The sequence below is a fragment of the Vanellus vanellus genome (assembly GCF_965231255.1).
Source record: "Vanellus vanellus genome assembly, chromosome: 13".
Classification (NCBI taxonomy): domain Eukaryota; kingdom Metazoa; phylum Chordata; class Aves; order Charadriiformes; family Charadriidae; genus Vanellus; species Vanellus vanellus.
In genome coordinates this window covers 6,325,184-6,346,393 of record NC_138918.1, presented here as the reverse complement: position 1 = coordinate 6,346,393, position 21,210 = coordinate 6,325,184, and the positions used below count along the sequence as shown (strand labels likewise).

General features: G+C 43.6%; 1 protein-coding gene across 1 annotated transcript in view; it reads left to right on the top strand.

Annotated features, from left to right (window-relative positions):
• Window positions 1-11,677: 11,677 nt before the first annotated feature.
• The window catches only part of ADAMTS2 (ADAM metallopeptidase with thrombospondin type 1 motif 2), a gene marked incomplete at its 5' end in the record, with an annotated part of 187,448 nt that continues 177,915 nt past the window's right edge, over window positions 11,678-21,210 (top strand). The window contains 4 exon segments of the mRNA XM_082489672.1: window positions 11,678-11,707; window positions 11,711-11,768; window positions 11,771-11,935; window positions 12,924-13,285. Coding sequence (XP_082345798.1) covers window positions 11,678-11,707; window positions 11,711-11,768; window positions 11,771-11,935; window positions 12,924-13,285 — 615 coding nt within the window.

The following is a 21,210-nucleotide window of genomic DNA, read 5'->3' as shown; positions in this document are numbered from 1 at the left end:
TGGGCTTTACCTTTATTAGAACATGGCTATAATACTAAAAAATAACAAGATCCTGCATACATTTTAGCACTCTATATGTGTATGAGAAGTCCCATGATTACCATTATACTAAATTATTAATTTAACCCCTGCCAATGACATGATAAAAGTGACATATCTGTAGACTATTTCAAGCATATGTTCTAACAGAGGATACAATTCAGAAGAATATTTAGCTCTTGTTAAAATATTTAACTGGAGTAACTTTTAGAACCAGAGAAGCTGATGTCTGTTCATTAGTTTGTGCATCTGTATTCGTGTGGGCACAACTGCAGTGAAGGCAGGTTTTACAAAAGGAAGGTAGAGAGATTAAAGACTGATTAGTTTTAAGAATCCTCCCTGGTCTCATGCACATCGGTACATGCGTATTCTACAGAACATGTACTTCTTGCAAAACCTGCCAGGCACAGAATGAAATCCCTCTTATGAGGACAGCTGGAGAGTTATGCAACTTCAGGAGGATTATGCAGATGTGTATATGCTGTGAAGTTGCCTGATGGATTACGAGCCTGTGTAGGTTTGATTTAAAAAGAAAAACAACTTAATTCTCTTCTGTAGTGAATGGAATGTTTCCAGATAGGGCCAGAAGCCTGAAGCCTACAGAACTGATAGAGTCTGACTGATGCGTAGGCCTATTTTGGTGTCTTCAGTCTAACTAGCAATGAGTGACCGACCACGTTTAGGTAGGAGATGTGTTATTCTGTACTCTATTTAATGGAAGCTGTGTTCCCAGTCTCTACAGAACTTGCCTAAAGCTCAATGTAGGGAGATTATTTGCAATTTAGTTCCATTTAAATCCTTTTGTAATATGCCATCTAATGATGATGGATATTTCACACAGTTTTATTAAACTGTAAAACATGAAGTAGACGTGTTCTATCAAGAATTGCATCAGTTGTAATTAAGAGGCAAATGTCATATTACCTACTGTTTCATTGGAAGAGTCTGAACATCTTTGTACTCAGGCAGTGCCCTAGCAGAACTGTGTGCTACAATCATCTTCAACATTTGTAAACAGGAATGCTAGAAGCAAATATGCAAAGTGAAAGGCGCAGCTATTTCTGGTGGCTGATGGCTCTGTCCACTCAACCTAAACATGCCTTCGAGCTGGAGAAAGCTGCAGGGAGACCTGCAGGTCTGCCATGCTGTTTTCAGAAGTGCTTTGGAGAAATGACCGGGCCTCACACTCGTGAACACAGACAGATCAGAAATTAAAGAGTTGTTCCTGCTTTCAAAGAATTCATCTTTGACATAGACAAGATACATGGACTGCTTTTGAAGTTCAGTAATTCATGTATAGCACTGCCTAAAGAAGACAGAACCCCAAAGCTGTTATAGGTGGAAAAGGTTGTCAGGGAATGCAAAGCAAATGCACTTTGATCATTGATACAGTATCCCTTATGTAGTATCGCATCACTACTGTGAGCATGAAAACAGATCAATAAAATACCACGCTGCAGTTGCTTAACTATTTTGAAATTCGAGCAGCCCCAAACCCCCCAAATTACACACATCATGGCTGAGGAAATAAACTGTAGGGTATCACATTTAGTAGATATACGTCATGTTTTTCACCTGCTTCTGTGTTTAGAGTTTCTTTGCTGTCTGACTATGCAACACACTTTAAATAATTGCCAAAAACTACATGTTAGAGGCTGGGACACTATAAGCACAGCAGGATGAAATAATTCAAAAACGCGTTGCCAGTAGGTGATTCTGATTGTATTAACATCCATTTCACATGAGGGTCACAGCTCTGAGTTCAGTGAATTTACTCTTGATTTATATGTCTATAAAGGACAGGAACAATCATAAGATACTCCCTGTGATACTCTGAAATCAATACAAAGAACCAAAGAACAGGGAAGGCTGCTAACAAGCTTTCAGGTCATGGACTAAGCGCTGCAGTCCACTTGTCAGCCATTGGTTGAAAGTGGAGCAAAAACCAGCTATAAATTTGCTAAACATTAGATATCTGTTTGAAAGTGATTTTATTAAATTTGTGACATGAAGAAGGTCATTAGAAACATCCAGATTTTCCCTTTGTTCCCTTGGGATGCTGAAATGCCTAACGCATGATTTGCCTTTGCTGCACCAAGCCAGCTTTCTACAGCTTTGAATTTTCAGGTGAAAATTGTTTCTTATTATGATTTCTGGATGTGTTCCCTTAAAATTTCCATTTCTGTGAACTTGCTTTATTATTTCCACTAAACTCGACTTCCTTTAGCCGCAACATTTTTTTTGTATAAGCCAAGTTTTATTAGTTTATAAGGCAAACACACAGTGTTCCTACCCAAGTTAGAGCTATTCATATTACGGACTAGGCCCTAACATGTCATTTGAAGAATAAGCTGAAGAACAGTCAAAAACATTCAGTTGGTTTACTACATGTATTTCAATAATAGGCCTGGGCTTACTAGAGATTTTCCATGCTATTTTCCTTTGATGCTGGTGTGACACAATTTACAGTGCACTCTAAGAGAGCCAGCTCACACTCAAGTAAGTTCTGTTCTGGGGTTAAGAAGAAGGCAGGGATGGGATTCAATTTCTGTGCTACAAAAGTAAATAGGTATTATTCTAGCCCTAGACCTCGTCTTGAGCTTTTCTTAGTGACAAATGATGCAAGAGGCTTGCTTTCAAATATTCCTAAAGAATCCCTGCCCTCATTCCTTCATCTGAATGACTGAAGGATTAGGTAGAGCTTCCATGTGCAATGTCACATAATTTGGCAGGCTTGGAGACTGGAGCTAAAGGAAATGCACAATTCATAAGTTCAACAAAAATCTCCTTTTCTAAGGTGGAAAAGGCACATTCCCAAAAGTTTTGCATCTCCCGACTGCCTGAGAAGTGTTTTCCTTTATCTTTCAGGCACTATGATTGTGACCTTCCCCCTGAGCTGGCAGTTCTCACTGACTCAAATTCCATGAACCTTCTGAGCTTGTTTGACTTGAGGCTGCAGATATTCTGTATTGGACAGGATCCCAGTAATCTGTTGTGCTTTTCCTTCTGCGTTACTTATATACTTTAACACCAGCTACAAAAATTAAATAATTTCTGTGACTGATGAAAGACCTCTTAAAATACAGGATGCTGGATATTAGTAAATTTTCCTTAACCTAATTTGTAGGGACTTCTCTGATCAAGCTTGGTGCTAGCATATGAACTCAGTATTTCTGTCACTGCTTAAAGCTTAAATTCTTCTCTGAAAATGCAATTATTTACGGTTTTCTCCCTTTCAGCTTTATGGCTCCCAGAAAGCATGATTAAGGAAAAAAAAAAAGAGAAGGCTAAGTTGCAAATATATGGCATCTCTCGAGGTGGTAGTGTAGGCGGTGAGAAGGGAGAAGGGAAATAGCTTGAGACTTCTGTTGTTAAAGGAAATAATTATTCAGATAAATTGTTTGTAAATGTAAAGAATAAATAGTATTTGAAAAGTGTGTCTACAAGTAACAGATAAGGATTGCAGCGATGACTTTTTGAAATAGTATCCCACTGTTATGGTTTGAGAGACCCATAACAATTTGTTGTCATTTAGACAATCATTCTATCACCCGATGACCCCTCCCCACCTGGGAAAGGGAAATTTGGAAAAACAAGAAAACCCGAGAGCTGAAGTATAAACAGGTTTAAAGGAATAAGATTAGATAATTAACATTAACAGCACTAAAGAACTGATATTGATCCTGACACCAATACGGAATATGCAAAGATTATACTCAGCCAATTATATCAGTAGGAAGCTGTGCACTCCCAGCAGTGGACAGCAAATGTCGGACACTGGGAGTGCTACGGCTTCAGGAGGAAGGGAAGGCCTCAGGGCTCCGGCACCAGGGCACGAAGTTCTCAGGATGGCAGCCATCAAGGGACAGAGCGCGCACTTTGCAGCAAACTTTCTAATTTATAATGAGTGTGACGTTGATGGTATGAAATAATCCTGTTGGCCAGCTTGGGTCAAGTGCCTGGGTCTCGCTCCTCCTCATCCCTGCACCTGGCTAGCTCAAAAACACTGAGACCTTGAGACCCACACACCATGGCTGGCTGTAAAGTAAATATTTTCACAAATTCAGACACTGGAGTCTTCTGAAAGTGCAGTTTTCCCAAGCATTAAAAGAGAAATTAGTCCTGTGTCTCTCAAACCAGGACACCCACCTGTCAGGATTTTGGGATGGAAATCCTTATTTTTCTACTTGTTTCACTGAACTGCTGCGTTGAACTTTGTACTTAGGCAGGTCACTTTCTTCACTGTCTCTCCGTCTCCACTGGGCCTTCTAGGCTTTACTTCAATACAAATATACAAATAATGATTCTGAGGCTGGAAAATCTCCCGGTCTATTTTAAATGGGTATTTGTTTTTAGTGAAGATATAAATTACTAAGATGTCCTGTTATCAGAGTTGCAGCTGTGAAACTGGCAACTGGAAAGCAGAATTTATTTTATTTGAAGGCAGAATTGAATGTGAAGATCTTGATAAGTCTTAATTTTAAAAACTTTTGATGTTTCTTAACTCTCTACTTTTGGGAAAAACCTGCTTTTGTCTATACTCAATTAGATTTATAAATAGATATTTCAGAGGCATTTTCCATAGTAGTTGAAAAGAATACTTCTGCTTTGTTTCTTAATATAGTTTCTTTATGTGTATCCTTACTCACTAAAACAATGCCTAGACTGAACAAACAATTAATGTTGTCAGCAGTGGGTGAATTAGTTAAAATGAGTGGTGTGGTGTTTCTGGAGGGTGAAGAAATGCACATGGCTAAAATGCTTCTGAGACGTTCTTTTTCTAGCAGTATAATTTTTAAGTATGGCTGGTTGAAACTGCTCCATCAAAATTGTTTCTCAACATTAAATTAGTATGTTGACTAGAAACATGTGTTTCTTCCAGAAATGTTTCTTCTGGAAGATGTTGATTCTTCTCCTTTTAAAAAGTCATGGCACACAAAGCCAAAATATTTCGGCCAAACTTGATAAATGTTTTTCAGAGAAAATTATGTATAGCTATATTTGCACTGGGGAAAAAAAAACCCAAACCCTTGATTGGAGCCTGGTTGCCCTAAGCTTCCTTTACAGGTAAAGCTGGCAGTGAAAGTGCTGTCCCAGAAGGTGACAGATCTTAGAGCCATCTAACTTTTTCTTCTTTCTCCCAGATCTTGCACAAATCTGAACTTGGTGACTCGCCCAAATTTGTGGTATAGTAAGATGTTAAATAAGGTCTGTCTTTCTTTAAGGACTGAAGCATGTTGATAGGCAGGATAGGAATGCTGTATTGTCACTGCCTGTGCATTTGATGTTTCTGAGATTTCAGACCTAGAAGAGTTATTTTGGCACCAGACTGACATGAACAATATGAAGAAGGGTAGAACTGTACTGAAAAAGTGTTTTGTTCGTTCAGTGACTCTATTTTCTCCCCTCAAAATAGATATAAACTGGAAAGGAACTGGTTAGTAACAAATGAGAGTTCTTCAAGAGGGAAATCAGATGTCCCAGTACTAATTAGTTGAAATTAAGATCATTCAAATATTTATATAGGGAAGGCAAGTATTCCGGGAACATGCTGGAATAAATCACATGGCTGGAATATTAATAGAGAGGCAATAAATCTGCACAGAAGGAATCAAGGTGAAAATGTAGGGGAGGGATTGTACTATTTATCAAAAGACAATTATACTAGCAGTTAAACACAGATGGTTAGTGAAAGAAGTGGTAACAATGACATTTTATATGTTATGCTGACAGAGAAAATGTAAAGGGGAATTAAAATGGAGCATTTACTGTGGGCCACAAAGTCAGGACAAAGTGGCTGAACCAAATACAGAAGAAGGTGAAGGAAACTTGGATCCATCCCCCTATTCTGTTACTTCCTTCCCTGAGGGCAAACTCGCGTGTGCATATGATTCAGCTGCAAGCCTGTGGTCAGGTATGAGTTTTGCGCTAGTGCAGAAGGAGTTTGAACCTGTGCTACCAATGAGCATAGACCTGAGGAGGTGTCCACAGCTGGTCCTTGTGTGGCCACCATCTGGCAGATGAATCTCCTGGCCTGTTTGATTTGCAAGCAGCCCGATCGTTTTACTCCCCCAGGCCGCAGGTATCTTACATGGGTAGCACTGACACACGGAGCGAGGTTGGGAAGAATGCCTGCTGCTCCATTTCATCTTGGAAGACTGTACATTTGAATCTTAGACAGCTAAAGTGAGAGTTAAGTCCCATAATCCAACAGTGACGGGCTTCAAAACTACTCTATAACTGCTTAAGTTTTTGTCAATAAAGTTCCTTAAGCCACTGAAGTTCTGGGGCACGAGGACGTGCCGCTCCTGTCTCGACAGAATCACCCAAGTCTTCCGAGGACCTGCCTGTCTGGGCAGTCTGGGTGCGTCTGGTATGGGCAAGGAATTGGTTCTCAGAAATCTCAGGAGGAGCAGGCAGAGGAGATGCTGCCCTTTTATGCAGGCAATCGGTAGCTCTCCTTTTGTAGGCAGGATTTTATTCGTTACCAATTAAAGACGTACATATTTTTTGCATTATTACCTAACTTCTTACTCCAGGAATCAAAGTGACTAGCCTGGGTATTACTGCTTTAATTTAGTTTCTTGTCACTTTATTTTTCTTAGAATATTTCTTTGGCACTTTCCTAAAAAAAATGGACGTAAAATTATTAAAAGAAGAGCTTGATAATCTGGTAATTTATTGATTGTTATATTGGTCCATTTTTTGTGTGATTGACTGTTTCGTTACTGTGTTCAGGTGTATTGGGTTTGTGTGGCAAGGTTTTGGCAGTGGGGGGGCTACAGGGGTGGCTTCTGTGAGAAGCTGCTAGAAGCTTCCCCCATGTCTGACAGAGCCAATGCTGCCGGCTCCAAGATAGACCCACTGTTGGCCAAGGCCGAGCCCATCAGCGATGGTGGTAGCGCCTCTGGGATAACATACTTAAGGGGGAAAAAACTGTGCAACAGAAACTGCAGCTGAAGCGAGGAGTGAGAATTTGTGAGAGCAACAACTGCAGACACCCAGGTCAGTGAAGAAGGAGGGGAGGAGGTGTTCCAGGTGCCGGAGCAGAGATTCCTCTGCAGCCCGTGGGGAAGACCATGGTGAGGCAGGCTGTGCCCCCGCAGCCCATGGAGGTCCATGGTGGAGCAGATATTCACCTGCAGCTCATGGAGGACCCCACGCCAGGGCAGGTGGATGCCTGAAGGAGGCTGTGACTCTGTGGGAAGCCCGAAGGGAAGTCCTGCCAGGCTCATGGCAGGACCTGTGGGCCCCCATGGAGAGATGAGCCCGTGCTGGGAGCAGATTTGATGGCAGGACTTGTGACCCCGTGCGGGACCCACGCTGTAGTACTCCATTCCTGAAGGACTGCACCCTGTGGAAGGGACCCACACTGGAGCACTTTGTGAAGAACTGCAGCCCATGGGAAGGACTCACGTTGGAGTAGTTCGTGGAGAACTGTCTCCCGTGGGAAGGACCCCACGCTGGAGCTGGAGAAGAGTGTGAGCAGTCCTCCCCCTGAGGAGGAAGGAGCGGCAGAAACACAACCCCCATTCTCCATCTCCCTGTGCCACTGTGGGGAGGAGGTAGAGAAAATCTGGAGTGAAGTTGAGCCCAGGAAGAAGGAGGGGGGGGAAGGTGTTTTAAGATTTAGTTTTTATTTCTCATTACCCTACTCTGATTTGATTGGTAATAAATTAAATTAATTTTCCCCAAGTTGAGTCTGTTTTGCCCATGATGGTAACTGGTGAGTGATCTCCCTGTCCTTATCTCGTCCCATGAGCCTTTCATTATATTTTCTCTCCTTTGTCCAGTTGAGGAGCGGGAGTGATAGAGCAGTTTTGGTGGTCACTTGGCATCCAGCCAAGGTCAACCCACCACATCAGGTAAAGGGGGGGAAAAGGCAGGACTGTTCCAGTTTTAGTTACTGCTTTTTAGCATATACTGCTTAAAAATCAGCATTTTTTTCTAGGTGGTATATAATACTTCCATGTAATGGCAAAAGGGTTCAAACAATACAGAGCCTGGAAATGTCAGTTGTGGAGGAAATGAACTGGAGTGTTTTTTTAATTTTTCTTCTTTTTTATTAAGCTTTATAACGTTATATGGCCAGAAAGCATGCATACCAGTGACGGGTGAAAGCAAAGACAGGGATCTGCATAAGAAACATAACGCAGGCAACATACATTCCTATTGCAGAAAGGTATTGTATTCCCAATAAGAAGGTCAGAAATAAGAACTCTCCTTTCTGGGGAGCCTCTTGTGTAAGAGCTTGGACTGATTTGGATCATGAGGGCTGTAAGCAGACTGTAAGTTACCTGCTGAGGTGGTGGCATGCCCTTTGGAGAAGGCACAGTGCTGCAGTCCAGCATCTCCCCTCACAGCCCAACTAATATGGGGAAAAGATTGATTTTCCCTTGAAAACAGCAAGAGATCTTAGACATCTCAGATAAAAGGTTTCTCGTTGCAATGTGCAGTTATATGTGTTTTGAACACTTTCATAGCACAAGCTGGTGATTTAAGCTTACGATCTTTTCATTTTACTAAGCAAAATTAAATGTTGAGAGAACATCTCCACAGGGAAGGTCTGACTGCAGTTTACACAGATGTACCCTAGCTAGAACAGGAACTGATAGCACAAACTTGGTGCGGACAAGGAGATCTGTAAATCCAAGTAAATACTCAGGCAGTCTGTGCTGAACTCCATATTGGTTCAGTTACAGTGCTGTTCATAGCTCAGCTAGCTTGTTAAAGCTGCTTTGGGTATTTCAGCATAAGCTGCTAGAACACTTTTTCTTCAGACCGGGTAGCCGTTCAGGACACAGAGCATAATTTTCTCCTTTCTGTATGCCTGTCTCCAGCAAAGGCAAACATCTGTCTGATTGTAGTCATGTTTGGCAGCAGCATAGGCATACCCTCAGATCAAACTATCAGAGCGCAGTTGCAGTATCTCGTACTCCTTCCTTCATTCCAGTAAAATAAACATGATATGACTTCATTCACACCAATTAATTTAGAGGTTTGTGGACTATGAGTAATGCATACATACATTTCACGTTGAGTTTTTCTAGTTCATTCTAAAAAAACTTTGAAGCATCCTGCTAGAGACAGCCGTGGCAAGGCCCTGCCATGGAAACCCAGGTGCTGACCTTGGCTGCCTGTGTCAAGAATCCTGGGCAAATAGTTTAGGAAATGGTGAAGAACTGGTTTTGAGGAGGGTATTCCCCTGAATTTCTCTGTTATAGTGATGTAAGAGCAGGGATGTAAGGACTTCTCTTCTTGAATTTCACTCATTCAGGCTCTGTGGTGGTTGGCATGCTTTGGACCACCTCCTCAGGGTCAAACACGAATCCATTTTTTCTCTGGAAGGATAATGGGCCCGTTGCTGCAGCATGTGGCACATCCTCAGTTGGTCTAATTGGCATCATGAATCCACTGCAGAAAATCTTGGCTCTGTTGAAGTCAATGGCAAAACTCTCACTGACTTCAGTGGGGGATCAGGATTTATTCCAGCAAGTTCAGTGGAAGCACAGTTTTTACCAACTGCAGATCTGGCTCCATTGTTTGACACTTGTTCTCCGTTTGGTTTTGTTTAAGAGAAAACTTGAAAGAAAGTTGCAAGACAGCTCCACCAGCCCTGGAGCCCATGGAGCTTTTGGGTCTTGGCCCCAGGTGATAAGATAATAACATATGCACATAGAACTTGGTTTCTGTATAACAATAAACTTCTCCATGAAGGCAGTCACTGATTCTTTTTGTTTATATCATTACTCTGCAGTACAGCTGTTATCCATATTAAAGCACATTTTCTAACCTCCAATTTGTTCAAGAATCAAAATCCATCTTAATTAGTAGAACTATTGGCTGGGTTGTTTTGTATTTCTATAATATGCTTTGTCTCCTTACTTTTCTCTGGATGCATCATATACAAATAAGAACTTTGATTTCAAATATAGGGCCAACCCCTCTTCCTTTCAAGTTTATGAGCAGAAGTTATTTCAATTTGAGCAGGATGGGACGGATGGAACATAAAAAAGCCACATCATCAGCTTAAAATATAAGTCCAATAAAAATGAAGTTGGAACTTTACCAGCTGTGTACTGATGAAAGTATATGAGATTTTAAGTAAGAGAAGCTGCTCAATATGGACTCAGAAACAAAACAAAACAAAAAATGAGCCAACAGAAAAACAAACCAAAAGGAAGAACCAGGAGAAACGTGGTGCAGGCAGCCATCCCAAGCAGAGGTCATTTAAAAATATAAGTAAAAGGATGTCTGAATGTAATGTACAAATTGATCTACTCCATTATTCAGAATAATCTTTCCCTTTTTATCCTTAACCTAAAAAAAAATGGGAAAACCAAACCAGAACAGCAAACGAAGCAAGCAGAGAATCACGTACTGCCATGATTGCTCAGGCCTGGGGTCTGTAAAACCTAGTCACTGGCATTCACACTACTATCTAGCTGTTATTTTTCTTCTATACCCTTCACTTGCGTCCATAATATAGGGGTGGAAGGTAATAATTGGGCCTGTAGTCATACAGGCGCAAGAATAGTTAAGGATACCCAGGAAAATTCCTTGGCAGAGGACCAGCTTCCTGCAGGAAGCCATTGCATGCAGATTTCCAGAGGGGTGTAATACATGCAGATACAGTGTGAGTCCGTCTGGGTAGGTCAGGAGCGGTGAGGACAGCGAGGGCACAGGAAGGGTTATTAGGATTCTGCAAGGTTAAAGAGTAGGGTGGTGAAAACAGCAAATGATCCTGATAATGTAATAGCTGAGTAAATATATACATTATCTGTAAGGAATAAGCAGTATGGCATTTATCCTGGCCATATGGAAACAAATATAACTTGTTTTTTTCCATAAAGGCCACTCTCGATTATTTAATTATTTTTTTAAATCTTCTTCTATATCGTATTTATAGTATTCCTGGATGCTTTCAGGGTCTATCTCTCCAATTGCGGATACTTAATATACGATGGCTTTGCAGCAAGTAATTTCAGTCTTATTAGCAAACACTCCAAACAATTTTTTCCCATGAAATGGCCGCTTAGAGTAATTTATTCTATCAGACGAGCATCTCTGATCATGGTTTGCCTATGTTGGTGGCACTTTTTCCATTTGGGTCCTTGCTTTCAACGGGAACCTAAGACTCCAACAAAACTCATGCTGAGGTGCCTTAAGTTTGCCTAGTCTGGCTCTGGTCTCCCCGGACCACCGGTTTCCACGGGAATTCACCGGCTGGACCCGGGACCGCGCAGCCCGATTGCGGGGCACTGCCCCAGCGCCCGGGGGGCTCCCGACCCCGGCGGCGTGTGTGTGTGCGTGTGTGTCTCTTTTTTGCTGCAAACCGCTTTTGACCAACTCCCATCCCCGTTCCCAGGGCCCGTCCCCGGCGCGCCCCCGGCAGCGGGAGGGTCCCGCCCGGGGAAGCCCCGCGGTGCTCGGGACTGCCCGGCGGGGCGGCGGGGCGGGCAGTCCCCGCTCCCCTCGGCCCGGCTGCGCCGTGTGGCAGCGCCTCTGTCAATCAGCCTGACTTCACTCCTGCACGCCCTGTGTTTCCAGTATTATACCCCCGCCGCCTCCTGGTGTCTCTGCTTCGCTGCGAGCCGGGAGTGCGGCCGCCACTGCCGCTGCGGCTGCGGCTGGGCGAATGCGCGGGCGGCGGGGCGCGGGGCAGCGCTGAGCGGCGCGGAGAGGCGCGGAGAGGCGCGGAGCGGGGCTGCCGCCTGGCCAGCCCCGGCTGCCGGCGGCGCGGCGCGGCGCTCGGTCGGCTGCGGGCAGCCCGGGCGCCGGCCCCCGCGTCCGGCCGGGGCCGCCGCGATGGACCCTCCCGCGGGCATCGCCTGCCTCCTGCTCTGCTGCGCGCTCGCCCTGCCCGCCGGCGCCCTGCGGCGCCCCGGGGACAGAGGTAGGTCTCCGCCGAGACGCCGCGGCCGCCCCGCCGTCTTTGGGCTGCTCGCTTTTGCCCCGCCGCCGCCCCCGCCGGTGCCCCGCAGCTCGCCCGTCTAAAGTGGCGGCTCCCCGCCCCGCGGCTCTCTGCTCCCCGTGAACTTCTTCTGCGGCTACTTTTGCCGCGTTTCCAGTTGTGTTCTGCAAGCGGCAGGCGGGGACGGGGACGGGGACGGGGACGGGAGCACCCGCGCCGCCGGCGGGGAAGGGACGTTCTCACCAGCACTGCGCCGGTGCCCGCAGCCCTGCGGCCGCCCGCCGCCTGCCCCGAGGAGGGGGCGAGCCCCGGCGGGCCGGCGGGTAGGGCTCGGTGCCCGGAGTTCCCCGTGCGGGATGAAGCACATGGCAGCTCGTCTGCCTCCTCCTCCTCCCGCCCCGGCCATCGCCGCCGTCCGAAACTCCCGGGGCTCGTTGACACCGCTGCCGATCGCTGCCCGTGGCGTCCCCGTCACCCCTCGACTCATCCCCGCCGCTCCGGGGGTAGTTTGAGGGACGCGCCTTTCCCCTGCAGGTTTGCCACCTGCACACCAAGCCCCTACCCCTGCCCCTCCGAGCAGTCCCGAAATGGATCGGCGTCCTCTCATCCTCGCTGGCCACCCGAGTAGCCCCAAAGTCCCCGAGGCGACCCGGGCACTGAGCGGGCGGGCAGGGGTGCGGGGTCCCGGCTGGGTGGGCAAAGGGTAGCGGGACCCTGCTGCATGGGCAGGAGTGCGGGGTCCCTGCGGGGTGGGGAGGCTCACGCTGCCGTCTGGTGTTTTGGGGAGCAAAAGGCAAGTTTGAATGAACTCTGCACACTTCATGCCGGTGAATGGAGTGCCTGTACAGAGTGCAGTGTCCATCTGCCTTATGTAAGTGTCTGCTGTGCTAATGAATAATGGAATAAAAATCCCGTGGCATCAGGATGTGTTTAGTTCTAGTATCTCCTCTCTTGCTTTCTCCCTGTAAAGATCCAGTTCTGAGGAATATAGAGGAGTACAGCCTTGTCATCCCCACCAGCACCGATTCAGAGGGCAGGTTCCTATCCCACTTGGTGTCTGGACCGCCAAAAGCACGCTTCAGGAGAGCTGCGGAGGACTTGCAACACGAAGCAGCAAATGAGCAAATATTTTACAATGTCACTGTTTTTGGAAGAGAGTTTCACTTCAGGTTGCGGCCAAACTCCAGGCTTGTGGCCCCCGGAGCAACAGTTGAATGGCAGGAGGACTCTGATGAGACTCACGTTGAACCTCTCTATGGGAATTGCCTCTATGTTGGGGATATCACCGATCTGCCAAATGCTTCAGTGGCAATCAGCAATTGCGATGGGCTGGTGAGTTACTTTTGTTATTATATCGAAGATAATTACATTAATTTCCTGCAGTCTTTAAATATAAAATGTGTGGACTGTCAGAAACTCACACCTCATATGGTAACTGTGAATGCAAATTAGCTAATGTTCCCTTGTGTGGGAATAGCTGCGCTGCACCAGGCACTTCTTTACAGACAGTGGCACTAGAAGTTTGAGCACACGCTCTGTGGCAGCTACTCTGGAACAGAGCAGCTGAAGCCAGGATTTGTGTTGATTTGTGGTAAAGTTGCTCGAGGTGTCTGACGCTTTGAAACAGAGGGTGAAATGGCACGCTCTCGGCATCCTCTTCCACTTTTCACTTCTAGTCGGCAAAGGGAAATTTTAGAAGAGTTAATCCTGAATAATGTGCTGAGCTGCCCTGGAAACAAATATGATAGGTAAAATATGGTTTTGCCCTGGAAAATTTTAATTTATTCGGAGTCTGTTTTCATGGATCTTTCACTTGGTGAGTTTCATCGCCTAATCAAGTGATTGATGGAAACTTGCAAAAGAGTTTGAGTTTTACAGGCGAGGCAGCTCCCGGTGATACATTTTGCAAGGTTGTGTGTTTTAAAACTTGCTGCAGCTTTCTGTTCTGGAGTGCATGTTCAGCGGTCAAATTATAACTGTCCCTGACGTCCTAAACTGTCATACTATCATTTGAACAGCAATTACTGCACAGCAATTTGTTTAGTGAGAAAAGGGCTGTATTTTTGATAACGAACAGTTTATCCAGCCAATATTTTCTTGCTATACCCTTTAGAATTCATAATTTTGAGATTACTTAATTTTAATGCATTCTGTTCTCTGCATTAAAAGCCAGTACGGGTCAGTTGTCTTTCTGTTTATTTAATTACAGAAAGTTGTTCATTTGCTGTGCCAAGAAGATAACATGTATGGAGATAGTATGTTGGCTGTCTGAGCACGGAAGGGAATTGAATACTTTTCCCCTTACTCTTTCCTTTCCTGTGGTTTCTCCTAGCCATGTGCATTCCTGTTTTGAGAAGCAGGTTTTGATGTTGCAGTTGTTTGATGTGGGCAGATGTCTGAGGGCGAGGGGAACACCAGCAAAAAGAGCAATTCAGAGCACGAGCTTGCAGGCTTGCCTCTGCTGGGGATGCAGAAGTACTTTGCTCTCCCCATACCCAGCACAGATCATTTTGCGTCAGGCAAAATTGACTCGCTCCGAGCATTGCAGAACTGGTGTGGAGCCAAAGCTCTTCTTCCTTGTTCCTCTGCTGGAAGGTGGAGGAAGATGCTGTTGATGCCTGCTCCTTGCCTTGTGCTGGTTCTTCTCATCAGCGCAGGTGTTGATTGTAAGGGCAGTGGGAGAGCTTTCCTTCTTCCTCCCAGCGTTAGCCAGAGTGTGGACTCCTTATATTTGGAGAAGACAGTTATGATAACATATAACAGGAGTTAAAGCCAAGGTATGGGTAAGACCCTGAAGGTCCAAGGCCTCACATTACATGTGTAAATGACAAAGTGCTTAGAAAATGCTGGTTTTTTCGCATTTGTAAGTAACTTCTCAAACGCAAAGGAATGAAGTCAGGCCTCAATTCGATGGCACTCATAAATGGCTAGAATCCAGAAAGCAACTAAGAATTTTAGTTTTCATCCTGTATCCACAACCTGTGTGCCTGCCTCTTTCCAGCATTCTTATTTTCATTAGAAGAAACAGGAGAATTGGTCTAGCGTGGGAGCTGCCATATTCTAATCTGCTAATACATTTGGAAATGTCTTACTGTTTCCTCCAGTGCATATCTACATTGTAAATGTTGCAGGGAAGGGACCATGTTTATTTTTGCCCAGGTCACTGAATCCTTCCTGCAGGAAGCATTACTTCAGTACCTTTAAGCATCTGGCTGTAATGATTTCCCTGAGATTGTGCAGTAAATCTGTAGTGGAACAACAAATTGAACTCCATTCCCTTGGGTACTATGTTCCATCTCTACCTGTTCCCTCCATCCCAGTTTGTTTCTTTCTTTTTTTTTTTTTTTTCTTGGGGGGGAGAGTTTAAAACAGATACCAATAGAATTACACAAACTCCAAGAAATGAAGTGGTTCCCCAAAAGCCACTGGTCTGTGGGCAGCAATAATGAGCAACTAACCCACTGAAATTAATACTGCACTTACTGTCTCTCGGTTTACCTTTTTATTTCTTGTGTGTGCAAGGAGTATTGGAGAGTCTCTGGAGCAATGCATGGCTAGCAAGACGTTCTTAAAAACCACTGGTCTGTATGTTATTCTCAGGTTTATTGGCAATTCAGATGTGAATGAAGACACGGACAAGGCTATTCTCAACTGGTTTCCTATGTCCGTTTTTTTCTTCACACCTAGTTTACTTCAGTGGAGAAATTCAGTAATATCATGGATTTTCTTTCAGTTGCCTAACAATATACATGCCATGGCCAACGTTCCTAACATATTGCAAGTATTTCCACCTCTTTTTCTGGGTTAGTCTGGAGATAGGGATGGTGGATTGGTCTGACAACTGACTTGTCAACTGGCAACTGTTAGAGTTGTTTGTTATAAGCTTGCTTTGTTTAATTCCTAGTATTTTATTGACGTGTTTGCTTTTGAAGGTGGTTTGACATCTGTCTATGCTTGTGGTGGGCTTCCAGCTTTTGCATCCAGACATTAGGGCTGAAACAATATTTGAATTGACGTTTCATAGTTCTTTATATTGCAAACTTTTGTTGACTGAATCTGGTTCAAGTCAGTGAATGCATCTGCCACTTTGCCAACTTCTGATGTTATTTCCTCTGAACATCCCCTTTGGTTTGCACTTTACTGCCAACTGTGTCTTATTTTCCAATTATTGTCTGAGAAGAGTCTGTCTGGTGGTGTTGGTATTGCCAAAATGGGAAGTTACTGGAAAGGATCTCCATGAAAATAGTAGATCTGTGAACAGATTTTTGAACTGTACTATAAATGATGAAGGTTTTTAATCTGCAGTAATTCTAAAAAATGAAAAGGTGCAGTGAATGCATATATAGAATTATGTGCTGCCCTGACTGAGGAGATACACAGTTAGTTTGGGTCCTCCCAGTTTTCTGTAACAAAGTCAATGACAAAATTAGTTTTATTGATCTAAAAATCAAATCAGAGACAGATTAAAAGAACTTCTGAGCTATGCAATCTAGGTGTGTTTTCAGAGCTGAAATGGGTCTTTACAAATCATTGGAAAGTTAAAGCTAATCAATAGGGTTTTTTTAACAGCTCTCTGAATTATGGATGTGATTTTTACCATATGAAAAAAAAAAGTTTTGTGAAAGCTTTCCCATTTAAGATAAAACCACTCTGGACAACTTGGTATCATCTTGGTCGGCGTGATAGCATTCAAACTAATTTTCCACCGAGTGGGCAGAACCAACATGGTCAGCTGTCCGTGGCCTGCAGACTGTTGTGAAAGATATTGCACTTTGAGTACGTTCTTGGTCCTTGGCCAGATCCTTACTTGTGGACACAGTTGGAGGATGAGGGAGCTGGCTGTCCTCTCCAAGGGTTAGTTGTGAAGGAGAAGTGCTTGGAGGGTGTAAAAATGTCATAAACCAATAAAGAGTTAGAATTATGGCAGTCCTTCTATGTTATTGCATAACTATGGGAACTCCCTTTCTTCACCCCAGCAGATGAACCTGCCATTGTGGAAGAATTCTTTATGCATCTGGATTTCTTATTCTGATAAATATTTCTGCAATGGTTGAGACTGATGTGCCAAAAATGTCTTCCTCAGGTTGACAGGATGGCAGTATTTGCTTGTGGAACTTCAGAGACACAAACTCTCTCTCAGCCTCCTCATAACATTTGTAGTCAGTGTGCTAGAATGTGTGTTTAAACACAAGCAGATACAGGAGAAACACAATACAAACACCACATCTGGTATGGATAATGAGTACATGATTAAATTCGGCTGCAGTGCGGAGTTAGACTTACTGACAGGATCCTGAAAGACTGAGGATCACAGCTTCAGGTTGAATAATCAGTATGATCTGGCACCCACTGAAGCAAATAGAGGAACATCAGTTTCAGTAACAGGACGTGATGTCTTAGCTCTGCTTCGTTAGTATAATCCTCTTCCTTTTTTAAAAGTTAAAATATCAGCAGTCCAAAAATTTCACTATATTGTCATTAAAATGGGAAGTTATTAGGAGTGGACATCTAGAAAGTAAGGTGTTCAGGAGATTTATGGTTGTATGTTTCCGTATGGAACTGTAGGCATTACATGTCTTGGGGTAGGTACCAAGCCATAGTCACCTTACTGGTATAATGGACATAAGTGTTTCTTCTTACGTGATGAAATAGGCAGGGTTTGCTCTACAACGTTTCAGTCTTTACTGTATGCTGTAATAACCCTCGCGAGCTGTTTGAGAGAAGCCTGGTGGCTGGCTGCTTGCCCAGATGCTATTTCTTCTAGAAATGCTTGGGAAGCCAGCAATGCGTTTTAGACTCATGCCCAGTACTAATAGCAGCTGTAATACTGGGCTGACCTGGGTGGATTTATGGCGACACATTCTCTTTACTAGCCAGTCATGAATCTTCAGGCATTCATTGGTGTTTTGACTACTGTTAATCTAAGTGCACGTCTGTCAATTGTCCCAGGATTTTGGTATACATTATTTGTATTGTTAGTAATGTCTTCACTGTTTTAAAATCATAATGGAATATTTTTATTTTCTGCAGTCTTTATTTTACAGGGAAGTATTCATATAATCTAATGTTAGGCACATCATGTCAACGTAAACGTAGGAACCCAGGTTCCAGATTCCGTCAATGGTGTTTCCTGAGAGCACTTCAAACTACCCATGTGAAATGCCCGCCTTTCCCTTTCCTGGAGGAATATTCCCCCCTCCATGTTCCCTGCATTCCTGAAGACATTTAAACACCTTGTGAAATTTATCCTTGTTTATTATAATCCTGCCTCACTTTGAGCATGAGCTTGAGCTTTTTGAAGTCAGTGAGTTTTAAGGTTATATTCTTAAATACCTTCCTGACGGAGATGCTCTCTTGGAACTGGCCACAGAGCTGAAGTTGAATCTAACTCACCTTAAGTGGTTCTTGTGATTTACCTGGAAAAGAGGGCGAAGGATCTGCTTACAATGAATACACCAGGAGAAGACAAACATGCTTATATAACTGTGTTATTTTTCCTTTTAGATATCCATCTCCTGCTTTCATATGGATTTACAATTTAGTTCTGTTTCTGTTTTATCTGTTTTTTGGATTATGCTGGGTTGTGATGTAGCAAAAAAGCAGAACTCAAGGTAGCGCAATATTGTCTTCAAAGTTGGGTCAGGTCAAGTGCCTGACAGTTAAAACAGATGCCTGCTACAAATAATTCCAGTAATTCTTTTTTTTTTTTTTTTGTATTCTAAGTTCTTAGCATTTACATTACGATTGGGTTGCACCCATTTTTAGTGGACTAAAATTTGGCATAAATAATCTCTTCATTTGGGAGCATTTTCTCTTTAAATTAAAACAAAATCAAACCAAAGTTGCCATCTGTTTTTTTTGTGTTATGGCAAAAACCACTGTGGGATTTTTTCTTTTTGGACAAGTAGAACTATAATACAGTGGCAGGAGGAATGCAAATAATTCCTGTGACAGTATAGAACAAAATTTAAAAGCCATTCTTTTTAAGAAAACAGCAGCCCTTCCTCTGCGGATGATTAGAGTGGGATCTCCATTAACCCACGTGGTCTTTTGAATTCAGCTGGGGTCTCCACATGCTTAAGCCTAGCATGTATGTAAATTTTAGCACAATCGGAGCCTAACTGCGCATCCACATCCACATCCACACACATGATAGAAAAGACCTGCATTGCCTGACAGAAAACGATGGAGCTATTTTGATGCCTAACACTCAAGAGTATCCATATATTTTTTACAGGACAGATACTTTGCTTCATAACGCATTCTCTGGGTTTCTACTGTTCATGTCCCTGGCCAACACTAGCCTAGTTGGACAGCCCCTTCTGCTGTGTAAATTGCAGAGACTTTCCCTTTTAAATGTTATATTCTGAAACACAGAGAGTGTAAACACTATGATTCAGCCTCTAACTGGAGTAAATTATCCTCATTTTGCTGTCCTTAAAAGAGACTCTGTCATCAGTAAGTACTATTTTTTTTTTTCTTTGCATCTTCTGTGCATGGATCATCTCACCTACGTTTTATCTGAGAGCAAAGTCATTTCCTATGTCATACAGGTGGACACCATCTGGACAGAATATCCTTGGGCAACCAAAACCGGTATCTTCGTGGTATGATGTAGGCCTTTGGGTAAAACATAGGTATTTCCTTATGTCCTGTTTGACCTTGTGTTGCATTGTCCTCCTTGTGGTAGTATCTCAACTGTACTATTCTCTTCCACCACACTAGAACTAATTTTCCAACCCGAATATTAAACTGTGCACATCCAAGAAAATGTGCCTAATGGCTCCTTCTACTTTCCATCTTGAAAGATCTAAATATAGTAACTAATTTTGATAAGGTCATAATTACTTTCTGGGGTAAGCAGAACATCTATTTTGAGAAGTCTGTCCCTCTTCAGCATCCAAAGGTATGTCCCTTGAAAAATGCTATTAGCTTACTTAGCTCAGTGCTTCCTCATGGCGCAGAAAGGTGTGCCGGTATTCTCTGAGAATTAAACAGCACAGGCTCCTTCAAATGGCAAGACATTCCCATATTTTGAGTTAATTGCATGTTTACCTTTTGCAACAGAAGGTTGGAAAATATTTTTTGGATCAACCAGAATTCTAGCTGTTGCACGGAGCAGGACCTTTTCTCCACAAATCACGCGAGTATTTTATTTGACCTACTTCTGAGCACTTTTTATTAATTGTGACTGTTGCTTTGTAAGCAGGTCATGCCACTACTTAATTGCACTCTAGGACATTTCTTATACTGGGTCTGATTAAAACAGAGAATCAGGGAGCGGGTCTTCAGACTCTTGTAGGGGGTTGCACAACCTTGTATTTGCTTCCCATGAACAGCCGTGATGTGCACACCCTCTTTTCCAGATCGCCTTATCCCCTTATTGCTTTCCTTCTTCCAAAGTTTCAGCGAGTTCTTTAACACATCACATCTGGTTTCTTTAGCCCCTTTATCTGTGTGTGTTTTAAATTCATCTGTGTTTGCAGAGTCTTGACACAGCGGGTTCCCAGTTTTAATAGTCTGCAAAATGAAAGGCCCACATTTCACATGTTATTTTCAGCACCGTTCCATTAAACTGTAACATTGAAAAGAAGAGTGTCCTCTTCAAGTGCTGAAGAGCACGTTGCTTCCTCATATCTAAATCACAGTCTCTGCTATAGATCGTCTGAGTTATTCCCAGGTCTCAAAATGTCTGGTACTTTCTTCAAATCTGGAGTCCCTGGAGTCATAAGTGTGAATCTCAGCATTAATTTTTTTACTTTTTCTTCTAAGTAACTGTTTTCTGTTTAAAGTAAGTGTTTTTAAGTAAGAGTTTCCCTCGAGGAAAAGACAGGGAAACGTAAGTTGTGTTTCTTGAAGTCTCAAAAATCACCAGGCCAGTGAAGATCACCCCAAGTATGTGGGTTTGGAAGTGTGGTTTACAGTACAGGTGAGTCTCTCTTAGCACCTCCTTGCTGCTGAGAGGGGTAATCCCGTTCCCCTGGCTGCTCCCTGTGCTGTGCTCCATTCCTCCCCTGCTCTGGCACCATGCTCATCTTGCTCCACCATACGTTAACCCAGTGGGTGAGTGGCCAAACCAGTGAACTGCTGCCTGCCAGTTTCTGCTTGAACTGGTTCTCTGTGGGGTGAGATGGACGTTCGTATAGGCAGAGGCATGAAAGTGGGAATGCCCTCAGCTGGGCATGGGGAGAGTGAGATTGCTCCTCTGGTAAGAGATAGACTCAAGCTGTATTGTAAAACCACGTCCTTATTCTCAT